The 14317-nt window shown below is 36.4% G+C and overlaps 1 protein-coding gene across 1 annotated transcript in view; it reads left to right on the plus strand.

The window, feature by feature from the left end:
• Positions 1-14317, plus strand: part of ARL8B (ARF like GTPase 8B) — a 36804-nt gene that overhangs the window by 13140 nt on the left and 9347 nt on the right. The window contains exon 2 of the mRNA XM_087954614.1: positions 13471-13551. Within this exon, the coding sequence (XP_087810740.1) occupies positions 13471-13551 (81 nt within the window). The remainder of the gene's footprint in view (positions 1-13470; positions 13552-14317) is intronic.

A 14317-nucleotide genomic window follows, 5' to 3' on the forward strand; every position in this document is an offset into this window, starting at 1 on the left:
AACTGGATAAATTCAGAATATTTAATAAAGCTGAAATCATCTGTTATGAAGCAGAGCATGCCACTCCATTTAGTGTATTAAAGCAAAGGTTGCAGAGTTGTATCTGCTCTTCTTCTAATTTTATGGAATAATATTTGTGGTTGTTAGTGATTGCCAACATCTGGTCACAGCTTTGCTAATTTATGGCTATTGGGGCCAAAGCATGTGGACACTTCCATGGCTGATTTTGATATATGAAGGTTTAGCAGTGATCTTTGCTAAACCTTTCTTTTGATCTTTATTAAAAGCCTACAGATGACTTATGCAAAGCACAAACATGTTGCAGCTCTAAAGAGGAAAATGAATGCAAATAATAATAATAATAATGAAATGGCTTTTCATAGGAATATATATATATGTATGTATGTATGTATGCATGTATGTATGTATGCATGTATATATATATCTGTATAGATATATATATGTGATATATGTATATGTAATATTTGTATATATCACAAGTGAAAAGGAAATTACAGCTGTATTTCAGCTAAAGTATGCTTGCAAATAAGGCAACCAGTTAAAGCAATGCAACCCCTCCCTTTAAAACAATTGAATCTATCCAGAAATCACTGTTGATTTGTGTAGCATATTGGCAATAGGCGGAGGGTGTTGAGGGAAAATGTTTCTGATTTATCTAGACAGAGATGTTGAGTTTCCTTCTGCAGCCAGGTGAAAAAAATTTCTCTTGGCCTAAAATTAATGTTTCTGTTTTGGTCATATATACTACTTTCATGGTAAGAATGACGTCAGTTTATTTATACAGTTATATAGAGCATTCTCTTCCTAAATGATTCAGATGGCTTGCAAAACAGAATACAGTGTTTAAAATCATTATTGATCTACCTTAATTAAGTCAGCCCATTGCCATCAGTGCATCTATTCATTCTGTGAAACATCATTTTGGACACTAGAAGGTGAAGGCATTCTATATCTTGAGTGATACGATGTTGTGGGGTGGGAAAGGAAAGCCACTGGGAAGGTGTATCAAGGTTTCACTACCCTTATTTCCAGGGAATGGAAACTTTTAGCGTTGATTGATTATTGATTATGGACTAGGTCGTTTTAGACTCCTAGCAACCACATAGATTTTCTCCATGTCAATCCTTATCTTGCTCTTTCAGGTCTTGAAATGTGCATTGATCGCCATTGTAATTCAATCCATCCATTAAGTTGTTGTTGTTTTTTTTAAACAAATTTTATTAATTTTCAAAGACAATACACAAACAAAACATAAAACATAAAAACATAAAACGTATTTTCTGAAAGCTGCTTATTAAGTTTTAACAAAACAAATAAAACATCTTATTTGAGTACAACATAGTTCCAGGTTATCACATTTCCATACAGACACAATTTCATATACATATTCATCTTATGTATTCAACTTCATATCTTATGCCATCCATTAAGTTGTTGATCATCTTCCTCTCCTCTATCTTTCCCAGCATTAGAGCCTTTTCCAGAGAGCTGAGTGTTCACCTAAATGCATCTATCAGTTTTCTTGGCTATCCACAGTATACTTAAGAGTCTTCTCCAACTTCAGTGTTCAAAGGTGTCAATATTCTTCCTATCCTGTTTGTTAAAGATGAATTTTGCTTCCATAGAGTATCACAAGAAATACCATGGCTCGTGTGATTCTAATCTTTAGCATAGTTGCATAGATCTTTAGCATCTTTAGATTGCACATGGCAATGTAATATTTTAAAGCAGCACTTTGAATTGTACTGGAAACAAAACAGTATACAGCAGTTTTACTGTTAAACATGTCAATGTTCATTTAGCGAATGAGCACTTCATTTTCATTCAAATGAGCACTGGAAGCACCCATATTTTTTCAAAGGCAGCTCCTTGTAATACACGCTACAAATCTTATTACCTGTTTTCCACCTAGTCTGAATATTTAATAGCAATTTACAATCCAATAAGCATAAAACATTAAAATCACAACTGAAAGCAAAGAAGATATCCCAATAAAAAGTATATGCAAACAATATTTAGTTTTTGTTGTTTCAGTTGCAATTGATTCTATGTGATGAACCAACTATTTATACATAATAAATACCAATGAAGTAGTAATAAGCAACAATAGATCATGCCTTATCTCACTAAGACAACAGTATTATTCCTTGAAGACTGTTAAGTTCTAAAACAGATGGTCCTCAGTTAATGACTTTTCATTCCGCAACTGTTTGGATATACAACAGTGCTAAATAAGTGGTACTTAATGACTGGTCCTCAGTTCTGGCCCTGCAGTTATGCAATTGTGATCTGGGACTTCAGCAACAGGTACACATTTCCAACATGGCTGTTTTTTGTAGTCATGTAATTGTGATATCCCTGACCAAGCAGAGTCAATGGGGAAGGTAGCAGGAAATTGGAAGTCAGAGCCACAATGAGATCCTTGTTTAATGTCCAATGGTGATTTGTTTAACTATGGTGATGGTAATTGGGGACTGCTGGAAGTGTCAGAACTGCCATCACTAAGCAGCATGGTGATGTGACACTGCACTTTATGCTTAGTGATGGATATTTCAATCTCACCATTGTTAATGTTAAGTGAAGACTACCTATAGTTTTAATAAATTTTCAGAGGTGCTAAAAGAAGAGGCTATTCTTATCTCCTATGAAGAATGCTTGTTTCTGTGTCCTATCCTGCCAGATATCTAGGTAGAAGAGAACCTCAATAATACTCTGTATGTATTGGAAGCATAAAACAAGTGATGTTAAAAATGCCCATATCATCCTTTAAATAATTTTATTTCCTCTGAAACTTTTCCTAATTTACTGGATAGAAGTAGAAAGAAGATCCCACTTTTTGCTTCCATTGTGTAAATGCCCATTTATTCCTTCTTTTTGTTTTTCATTGCTCAATAAGTTACCGGTATATTGGAGGACCACTTCTGTAATCCCATGATTATTCCAACTTCTCAAGTCTTTGTAGAGAAACTTTGTTGAAAGCTTTTTGAAATTTTGATATTTGAAATTTGAAATTCAGGTATCAACTGGATTATCTCCATCTGTGTGTTTTTGACACTTTCAAAGAACTTAAGCAGTTTAATGAGGCAGAACCTACCACTGTAGAAGTCATGCTAACTCTCCTTCAACAAGGTTGCTGTTCTACATGCTTCATGATTTTAACTTTGATTACATATTCTGCAGGTTGTGCAGTATGTTAACTGACCTGTGCTTTGTGTGGATCTTAAGCAACTTGGGTTGAAAGAGAATCAAACCGTGGAACACCCTGTATAGAGATATCTGAATGCTGAACCTTTTTTGTTCATAAACACCTGAAATCAGCTACTTGGGAACTAATGGAGCAGAATGGTTTCCTTCCTAGACAACACAGGAAAATATTATAGTTGATGTTATTAAAGGCCACTGAGAGATTTAGCTTTAAAGGGCTATATGTAGGAGAAGAGCAGGCAGAGCTGGGGGCAGAGTTAAGTGCATCATTAGCTTGGCATCATTATGTTCCCACAAATGGTATAAATCCAGCACCTCTTGAATTATTTGGCGCCAATTTAGTATTGAACTTTAGTAGGTTTTTTTGACAATAATTTTTATTGTTCTTTTTTATACATATTGTTCTTTTACACATATTGATCTTAATTTTAACAGTACTGTGCCATCATTATTATACAAATTATTATACAAACCAATCTCATGTAAATATCTACATTTATATACCTTTATCATAATTTTTTAAATCTCTATCATTATTTCTATTGTTCAACCATTTATACCAATTATCCCAAATTTCGTAAGACTCCAACTCTTCTTTATCTTTTAATTTTAATGTCAATTTATCCACTTCAGCACAATCTAGAATTTTTTGAATTATTAATTTCTCCGAGGGGAAGTGTTATTTTGTTCCCAATATTGTGCATATACAATCCTTGTTGGTGTCAAAATATGTAATAAAATATATTTAATCTTCTTCCTATATTTCCCTTTAATTATTCCCAACAGAAACAACTCCGGTGTCAGCAATTTAAATTCTATTCGATCTTCCACTATCTCTTGTATCCAACTCCATATTTTGGTCCAGTATTTTTGTGCTTCTGGGCATGACCACCACATATGATAGAAAGTACCTTGGTTCTGTTTGCATTTCCAGCATGTTGGATTCATGTTAGGATACAATCTCATTGGTGGAAAAATGCCAACAATAAAACATCTTGTACATATTTTCTTTATAGGCCGTTGATCTTGTTAATGTATAATTTTTGTTCCAATTTTTTCTCAATTTGCTAAATCTATATTATGTCCAATATTTTTTGCCCATGCTATCATGCAGCCTTTTACAACTTCCTCTTCCAATGCAACTTTTAATAATTAATTGTACATTCTTGTTATGAATTTCTCTTCAGGGCCAATTAAGATTTTATCTAATTGTTGCAGCTCAGTATGAATTCCAAATTCTTCTACATCTTTTTTGTATCTGTTTTGTAATTGAAGATATGGCCACCAGTCTATGATTTATACCTTGCTCTTTTAATTCCTGATTTGTTTTTAATTTTCCTTGTTTATGTAATATTTCTTTGTATCTGACCATTTTGCTCAAATCCAATGTATTGGGGTATATCATCGCTTCCATGGTAGATAACCAGGCAGGTATTTTGATATAATGTTTTTTTCTAATTTTATTCCAAATCTGTATCAATGAATCTCTCATATAATGTCAATAAAAATATGTTTGCGTCTTACTTTTCTTTTCCCATAGAAAGGTGTGCCACCCCATCTGTAAAGCATGGCCCTCCAGAGTTAATATCCTTTTATTACTCAAATTTATCCATTCCTTAATCCATATCAATGCTGCTGCATTATAATGGAGTTCCCAGTCCGAGAATCCAAAGCCACCTCTACTTCTACTGTCCTGTAACACTATTAATTTTATTCTGGCTTTTTTTCCTGACCATATAAATTTTAACATAGTTTTGTCCAGTTCCGTAAAAAAAATTATCTAATTTTATGGGGATTGTTTGAAATAAGTATAATAATTTGGGTAAAATATTCATTTTAATCACAACGACTTTTCCTAATAATGATAATTGTAATTTCTCCCATTGTTCCAAATCTTTCTTTATTTGATACAATAATTTCATGTAGTTATTTTCTTTTACTGAGTTTTGAACTTTAGTTAACTAGATTCTTGTGTATAAGCTTGAGCAATAAATCTTCTGAACTGCAACTTAATGTATGATCCTGTTCTCTTCCCCTAATGTTATACTACCCATATTCAAATCCTGCCATAAATTATCTGTAAGATCAACCAATTCAGTATTTGCCCTGTGTTTGGGCCTGTCAGGAGTCCAAATAATCTACTTATTTTTGTGTTCCAGTAGTTTACTGTATTCCATTCATATGTGGTATACTGTAATATGGGCTGAGTAGCAGCCAGAATTTCTGATTCACAACCTTTCAAATCAGACTCAGTTAAGACTGGTCATCAGAATAATTAATAGTATTTGTTCCGTGATTAAAAAAATTGAATTAAATGATGTAGTTTGGGAATATTATTAAAGAGCTCAGTATACGCCTCTAAATAAATTGTCTATCATTATATTGTTTACATGTATTGTTTAGATTTTTTTCTTTATTTATTAAATTTATATACTGTCCGTCTCACTGTCAAGCTGCGCTGGGTGGCTTACAACTTTATAAATAAGAATATAAACAATTAGAGCATTAAAACCATTAAAACAATAAGCATTAAAAGTGGAAACATTAAAATTAAAAACAAACTGATTAAAAAGATATCAATGGGTGTGGGGGGAATGGACCAACAAAATGAGATGCCTCAAGGCAGATGAGAATTGAAATAGGTGGGCTGTGGCTAATGTATCCACAGTGTAAAAAGAAGTACCATAAATTGCTGTGTCATTTGCTCCAACGATAAAAAATATGCATATATTTGATGTCTCTTTCATTAATACTTCTGCTTCCTGGCTTGTTCAGAATAATCCTTTATTCCCACCTACTGGTTAAATTTTCAACTTTTCAGCATTTATTATTTAAACAACTCCTAAAGATTCTTAAAATAGTCTTCCCAGCTTGGGCTGAGGGCCTTGCAAGATAGGTATTGGAAGAGTGAAACTTATATTTAAATTGTAACTGAAATCCTCAAAACCACAGTTGATTTTTAATGATTTACTGATTTGTTACAAGCTTTGGAGTATTTTAATAATCTAATCATTCATTTATTTGTTGGCCAGTAAATAAAAACACCTCTGCTGCTTAATTTTAAACCAATATGATTTTAATAAGCATATTTTACTGAATAAATGTGGGTAACACGCAGTACATGGTATGTCTAGCAGCTTATTAACAGAAAACTGGACTAGCGGTGATGACTAATCTTGATGGTTATATGCTGTTTCCTGAAACATAGACTATATATTGCTTGAATACTAGTTACCAAAGAGCAATAGTGAAGCAGAACTTTTTCTGTCCTGGTTTTGTTTTAAAAACTTGCTGATACACCCTCATTGGCCCTTGTGTATGAATCAGAATGTTGTATTAGAGGGGTTATGTTTTAGTAAAATATTTTTTAAGTTTTCCTGATTATAGATGTGAGTTTGAAAAAGTCACGTCCAAAATATTTCAGATAAGATTCTTTCCTTCTACTGATAGATTGTACAATTGTACATTGTGCCATCAAAGTTTAAATAAAAACATTTCAGGGTGAATCTTTTCACAACCTAGCAATTGTGATTAATATATCCTTAAGTGTATTATCTCAGTTCTTGTAAAGTTGTTGTCCAGTCTTAGAATGATTCATATAAATATAAGAAGGAGGAAATAGAACACATTCCCTTTTTATAAGAAAAAGGCTTTTAAGTACAGCAAGACTGTAGAACACTGTTGGATAATTTCTAGTCAAAAAATCGTAGCTAATTAGAGATACTGAAAAGGATTGATACATGCAAGCTTTTATGAAGTACATGATGTTTATGTGATGAAACTTTCAAGACTGCTGAACCACCAGTTTTGGTGTGCTTAGTCTTAGTCTCTTGGTCAAATGGCATGACTCATCAGTGCCATGAACAGCAGACATATTGGCAGCTATGCTTTGTTTTTGTGCTTGCTTAATTTAAAATCTTATTTATGCATTGGTGTGTTGATAGCTGACCTGTCAGCAAGAGACATTATACTAACCTATTTTTAGGGGCGTAGGGGTCTCTTATGCATCACTATATCCCCTACTACACAATACCTATCCCATCAGTGCTATTTATTCATAAGAGAATTCTGGGTTCAGTTCAAAATGTTCAGCATGATTTTTTTTTCTAAACATAGGTCAGTTTGGGCCATTTTAGAAGCTTTTATACCACTACACAGAGGGGAAATAAATTATATAACAATCTGGTGATGGTTTAATGTGTTGTCGATGTATATAAAGGGTCAGGTAGAATGTAGAATAATGTTGAATGTAAGCTAAATTTCACAACTTGTTTTATTTCAGATGGCTTCATTTTAATATCCTTGTCTTGATTTCTATATGCAACAGCTTGATGATTGGTGCCTCCTGAAATATAGGATGTGCTCCTGTATGCCTTAAGAAGGCCGTTTTAAAAATCTTATTTAGCCTTCTCTTGACCCAGAAGACCTATTTAATATTTGAACCTTGGAGAACGTGGTTAAGAGAGTGGTAGCACTACAGTTCAATAAGCAGCCAGGTGACACTGATTTTCTGGACACATTTCAATTGTGGTTTGATCTGGGTATGATACTGAGATTGCTTGAGTTACTTTGGTAGCTGTCCTGTATTTAAAACTAAATGTAGGGACTGTAGTCTGACTAGTTTTCCTGCGTCTCTCAGTGGTATTCGGTACTATGAAGTGGGATATCCTTTTGTATTGTCCAGTCGGATTTGGTCTTGTGGGCACTGCTTTGTAGTGCATAGTCATTTTTTGTCATAACCAGATGTGATGCTTTTACTTGACATCTACACATTGGCCTATGATAGGTGTCAGGGTTCTTATCTTCTATGCTTTTCTTCACAAACTTACTGGGGAAGATCATGCAGAGTTTGAACTGGTGCCATAAGTACAGTGATAATACCTGGCTTTATTGTTCCTTTTAATTCTAATTTCAAGGGGAAAAATCACTACCTTTGAGTCATTGTCTGATCTTGACAGTGGGCCTCATGAGAGAGAGTGTGTGTGCCTTTGAGTCAGTCTTTCTCCTGTCAAGTGCCTAGGCAGGTTCCTGCAGTTTTCTTGGCAATATCTCAGAAGTAGTTTGCCTTTGCCTGCTTCCTAGGCCCAAAAAAGAGTGACTGGTCCAAGGTCACAAGGTTGGCTTCATACCTAAAGTGGGACTAGAACTAATTAAGGCAACTCTAGCCAGGTGCCTTAACTACTACACCCATGGTGAACCTATGGCACGTGTGCCACAGGTGGCACACAGTGCCATTTGTACCAGCACGCAAGCCACAGGCAGACTTACCTCACTGCGCATGCGCGCGTCTCACAGCTGATTTTTGGCTGGTTTGAGGCCTTTTTCGGCCTCCTAGAGGCTTGAAAAAAGCCTCTGCAGGCCACAAGGCCCGTTTGTCACTTCCTGTAATAGCGGAAGTGACAAAACGAGCCTATTCAGCCTTCAGAGGCTTTTTTCAAGCCTCTGGGAGGCCAAAAAAGGCCTCAAACCAGCTGTGAGGTGCAGTGCAGGTAAGGGGGCGGCGGGGGGGGATTGCGCGTGCAGGGTGTGTGTGGTGACCTACGCATTGCCTTCTGGGTGCTGGCACGTGAGCGCACGTGCACCAGCGCGTACACAATTTTTGGCATAGGAGCCCAAAAAGGTTAGCCGCCACTGTACTACACCAAACCAGCTAACTGTATAAGACAGTACAAGGTGAACAAAATCCAGGCAAAAAGGAAGGTCCATAAAGAAAAAAAAAAAACTGAACTTTGGGAACAAAGTGAAGCTTGCTTTGGATGGAGTTATATTCCATCAGAAACAGTAAATTTATAGTCTGAGATTACCGTAATCTTTAATTTCCAGTGCTGTTGGACTTGTGTTGTGGCAAGGAGTGTTTTATTTTTTACAACTATAGCTAGTGTGCAAACAGTGATGTGAGCTAGTTGAATTTAGCAGCTATCCGCAACATGGTTACAGCCAGCTTTGTTTACTTCAACTGTTTTGCCATAAGTGAGGTTTGTTTATTAGGTTGTAGTAACATATATCACATAGCATAGCTGTTTTCCAGCTTTAAGCAAAACAATAGAATATTAACAATGTATCATTGTTTTTTGGAACTCCTAGAAGGAATTTAGAATAAGAAACGCAGATCAAACTATTTGACTTTTCACTATGCTTTCTGTTTCAAGTGTATCCAGAGTTTGCATAGACTCATTAATGGAGGTGGCAGATTAAGCAGGAGGGTTTGTGCATGTTTTACCGAAAACATAGCCTTTTTAGTAGCTTTACTAAATATATTGTAATACTTATATAACCACCCATTTCATGGACAAATAACTCTGGATATTGTACAACAAAGTGATGATATCATACTCCATGACGATTAATTATCTCACCCAGAGGCTTCACAAAAATATTAAATAGTGGAGAGAATACTGAACCCTGTAGAACCCCACATAACAGAAATTGAGGATGGGACCTGTTTCGTCTTTCTAAGCTTTTCTGTAAACCGTGAAGATCAACCCGATCAATGAGAGAGGAGAGGTTGAATATGACTGTGATCTAATCCAAAGCCTCAGCTCCCTCTTGTTCCACACAATGTCCAGTGTTCAGGCAAACTGTCAGGGATAAGCCCAGCTCTGGAACCCATCCAGGTTCATCAGTCCTGGGGATGGACCAATTTAATAGGTCCAGTCTCCTTTGGGCAGGAGGGCAGTGGCCGAGGATCTGATTACTACCAGGGCAAGATCTAACTATGACAGTTGATGTATAATTCCCCCAATTCAGAACATATTGCTACTACTCTGATGAGAAAACCAGGGTTGGAGACACTGCCCCTGGTTGGACTCTGGATGATCTGGGATAGACCCATACTAGGGATAGACGTCATCATGATGACCACAAACTTCTAAGATACCTCTAAGGAGCCTTGGTAGCACAGTGGTTAGAATGCAGTATTGCAGGCTACTTCTTCTGGCTGTTGGTTGCCTGTAATTTGGCAGATCGAATCCCACCAGGCTCAAGGTTGATGAAGCCTTCCATCCTTCCAAAGTGGGTAAAATGATAATGCAGATTGTTGGAGGCAATATGCTTAGAGAGGGCTGTAAAACACTATATAGCGGTATACAAGTCTTAAGTGCTATTGCTATTGCTACCCCAGAGCCTGTTCCCAGGGAAGGCAGACTAAAATCCCCAGTACCATAAACCTCAGGAACTGCACTGCCAATTCTGAGTCAGAATCAAGAGGTTCAGGCAAGGATTTTGCTATGCAGCCAAGAGGCTGTGGTACAATAGTAACAATTCCAAAAGATTCCTATAGCCCAACTTCATATCCAGTAACTTGTGGAGCAGGAGAGACACAGAGTTTAAGAGAGCTTTGGAAGATAATCTGACCCTGACATGAAGTCTCAACTGATGTCAAACCCAAAATTCAGCTGGGCACATTTCTGAGAAGTCTCGGTAATAGATACCAAGTTGGTTCTCTCGTCTGTGATTAAGGAAGCTAACATTGTGTTTAGCAGCAGCAGCCAAAAGCCAAGACCTCTGAAGACCAGCTGACAAGGGAATGGGGTTGAGTCACTTATGTGGTGATGCTATAATGAAAAAGATGCACACTTTGTCATTTAGATAATGATATTATTAAGCAACTGATGTAAATCAATGTAATGATGTAATTGTCTAATAGATATTTGGGGACCCATTCATTGCAGAATGAATGTTCTGCTAAATTGATTTGCTATTTGAGAGTGTTGAACTCGTCAGAGCAAGAGGTAGCAAAAATGTAGAGTGGAGAATGGAAAGGATTCATTATTATTTTCCATAGTGGAATAAAGACTGATTTGTTGTATATAGTCAGGCAACTTGTGTTTTTGCTTATCCTGTATTTGTAAATGTTTCCAGAAGTTAACTTCATAAGAGCTTGTCTTTATCTTTGGGAATTCTAGAAATATATTTCAGATTTGTGATTTAGCAGAATAACTAGAATAATCAGGCTTTATTGTTTTGATCTTTATTCCTTCTTTGAAGAATGAATTATTTAAGTAACTGATAGCACTAGATTCTGATTTATTTAAACGGAATGCATGTTGCCATGACATGTTGACATTCTGACAAGTGGGGTCAGTCTAGTAAAATAAACTGAATTCAATAGAGAAGATACAGCATAGGAACGATTAAACCAGTTTTCTTTCCACCAGTGACTGCAAACTTTAGCTAGTAATATTTATGGTACCCATAAAATACTCACAGATGTCTGAAGATGGGAAGCAGCTGCTAAAAATGGGGCTACCATATCTAGTTTTGTTCCAGGAAATACTGTATATGCACATAGTAATTCTTCAGCATTCTAGTTCTTAAGACTTAAATATATTCTGCTAATATTACAGGACATCTACCTAAGCATTTGCCACAGGAACTGAAAGTAGTTGGACTTCTTAAAGGACAAATGCTAAGCAATTGTGAACTGCACCATGGCCTCTAAGCCCCCTTTGTGCAGTTCTTAGCAGCACAAGCAGCACACTTAGCAAGTTTACATTCGTGGGTTTCCATGAAGTCTACAAAATATCAGATACGGTTTCCTACTATTGTTAAATGAAAAATAAGAAAATGTGTAAATAATTGGATGGATTTCATATACCTTAGTAGCTTCTTTTAAACAATTAAAGATTAATTATATATGCAAAAATAGCTGTAAAATTAAAGCTCCAATTTATATAATATCATGACTTCATTGTCCTACCTACTGTAAACCTGAGTGGCTGACAAGAAAGAATTGCCTGCCCATGTCATAACGTACAGTAATTGTCCTGTTGCTTCATCAAGCTGTCAGTTCCTTTTACATATATGTGACATACTGTGAATGTTTGCATTGCTACTCCATAAGATGCCATGAGTCTTTCTTGGGATCTCTCTCTCTGTGTCTCTCTCTCTCTGTCTCTCTCTCTCTCTCTCTCTCTCTCTCTCTGTGTGTGTGTGTGTCTGTGTGTCTGTCTATCTGTCTCTCTCTGTCTCTCTCTGTCTGTCTCTGTCTCTGTCTCTCTCTCTCTTTCTCTCTCTCTCTCTCTCTCTCTCACACACACACACTAGTTTTATTCCAACAAAGACTCATGGCATCTTATGGAATAGCAATGCAAACATTCACAGTATATCACAAAGATATATCTTCAAGCCCAGCCACATCCATTCCAAGTCCCTATGGAGTTCTAAGCTAGACCGAAATCCTTGGGAAAAGAAGCAGCAAAGATGCCAAGTGGTGCCTTTAATAGTGTTCAAGGTAGAGAAAAAGTTCATAGAAGATCCATTGTGGTGTTGCTTGCTCCTTTTCTCAGCAGATCCTGAGAGAGCAGCATGAAGCTAGCTTTACATCCTTGATCTAAACTCCCGTTGAGCTGGCCTAGAGCAAGTGCTTCATGAATTCAAGGAAGATATATATTTGCATGTATTGAAATTATAAGCCACCCAGTCATCTCGCAGTGAGATGGACAGCAAACAAATTTAATACATAAATATGTTTTGAAGTGTTTTCTCATATTTGTTCCATCTTGGAATATACCATATTGAAATAAATAGCTATAAATTCTTTAATAAAAATATAAATAACTTACATGTCATGTTACAGTATAATATTAGATGTACAATTTTTGAAAATTCATTTATCATATTTCACAAGTGTTTCAAGCCTGGGCTCATCCTTTAAGTAAACTTTCAGGTTTTATGCTTTGGAATAATGTTGTATGACGCTGACTTCATACTTTCCCATGAAGTGCATAAGCTTTTCAGGTTCTTCCAGATGCTATTGTGTTGACTCAGGGTATTGGGAAGATTACTTTTTATGCTGATGTCCAATTTAAAAAAAGGAACAACATGAGACATTCTAATTGGCCAGTACTGATTCCTAACACTTTTTGGGAGAAAACTATTTATTTCCTGGAGTAGCCTTCTAGATTTAATAGAGTATGCTGGGAAACTTGAATAATTTCAATCCAATATTTCTAAACCAACAAAGTATTTTTGAGTCATTACATATGACTCTGAATATGTTGGCCTCTTGTTCCCTTTTATCCCTTTTCCTTCCACTTCATAATTTTCCTGGCCTCACTCACATGCGATACATACTTATTAACTGTCTTAATTGTAAAAAATTAACCTTCTCAGATAGAAGGGGAAGAAAAATAATGCTAACTAAGACTTAGTATTACAAACGTTTTCTGTTCTATCCAGCAAATACCCTTGTATCTGAAAGCAACTGACAGATCTCACTAAAGGCTATCTCTTTTCTGTCTTCAGTCAGGCCAGTTCAGTGAAGACATGATTCCTACAGTGGGCTTCAACATGCGGAAAGTTACCAAGGGTAATGTTACAATAAAGGTATGTATCCAAGTTAATTATATTTTGCTAATGAGAAAATCATGGGAAGAGTGATTAGATTGTTTTAATCTTTGAATAAGATTAACATAGTTCCCTGATCTGCTGTGTTCAAATATATAGAGAAAACATTACATAGAACATTTTACTAAAATCTCATGGGAGAATATGTTACATGTAGTCCTATCTTTGAGGAACAAACTCATGTAATAACCTAAGAACTATTGCAGCCACCATCTTGTACTGCTGGGTTTCAAGTTCACAGGCTGCGTGCTAGGCCTGGCCAGTCTCTGGTATAAGAGTATAACCAGACTACCAAATGAGCTTCTGCGAGCTTCTTATCTGATGAGAGATGAAACTAATTAAAGGCATCTAAAGCAGCGGTTGCCAACCGATGGGCCGCAGCCCACTGGCAGGCCGTGAGAAAATTTTGGTGGATCACAAAGAAATCTCACCCCCAGAGCACCCCCACAAAGCAATTAATCCAGGCTGCGCAGAAACGCAAGGCTGCTCAGCCCACATGGCCCGCGGGAACCCTCTCCACCGACTCACTCTTTACCCGGCAAATTTGTCTGCTAAGGTGCTATTTTTCTTTTTTTCGACCATTATCTGTTCTGCTGTGCCGGGAGATTTAGATTAGTTAGGAAGCAGGAAATGGTTGGATTTCTAGCTAAGCACAGCCGAACCTCCCTTAGGACTGAAGGTTTGCTTGCAAGCAAATTCAGTGCAGACTCACCGCAAGCAAATTTGAGAGACTGAGCTAGCTGAT

The sequence above is a fragment of the Notechis scutatus genome, chromosome 2 (genome assembly GCF_049901735.1).
Source record: "Notechis scutatus isolate UNSWTSFEM ecotype Mainland chromosome 2, rNotScu1.2, whole genome shotgun sequence".
NCBI classification, from domain to species: domain Eukaryota; kingdom Metazoa; phylum Chordata; class Lepidosauria; order Squamata; family Elapidae; genus Notechis; species Notechis scutatus.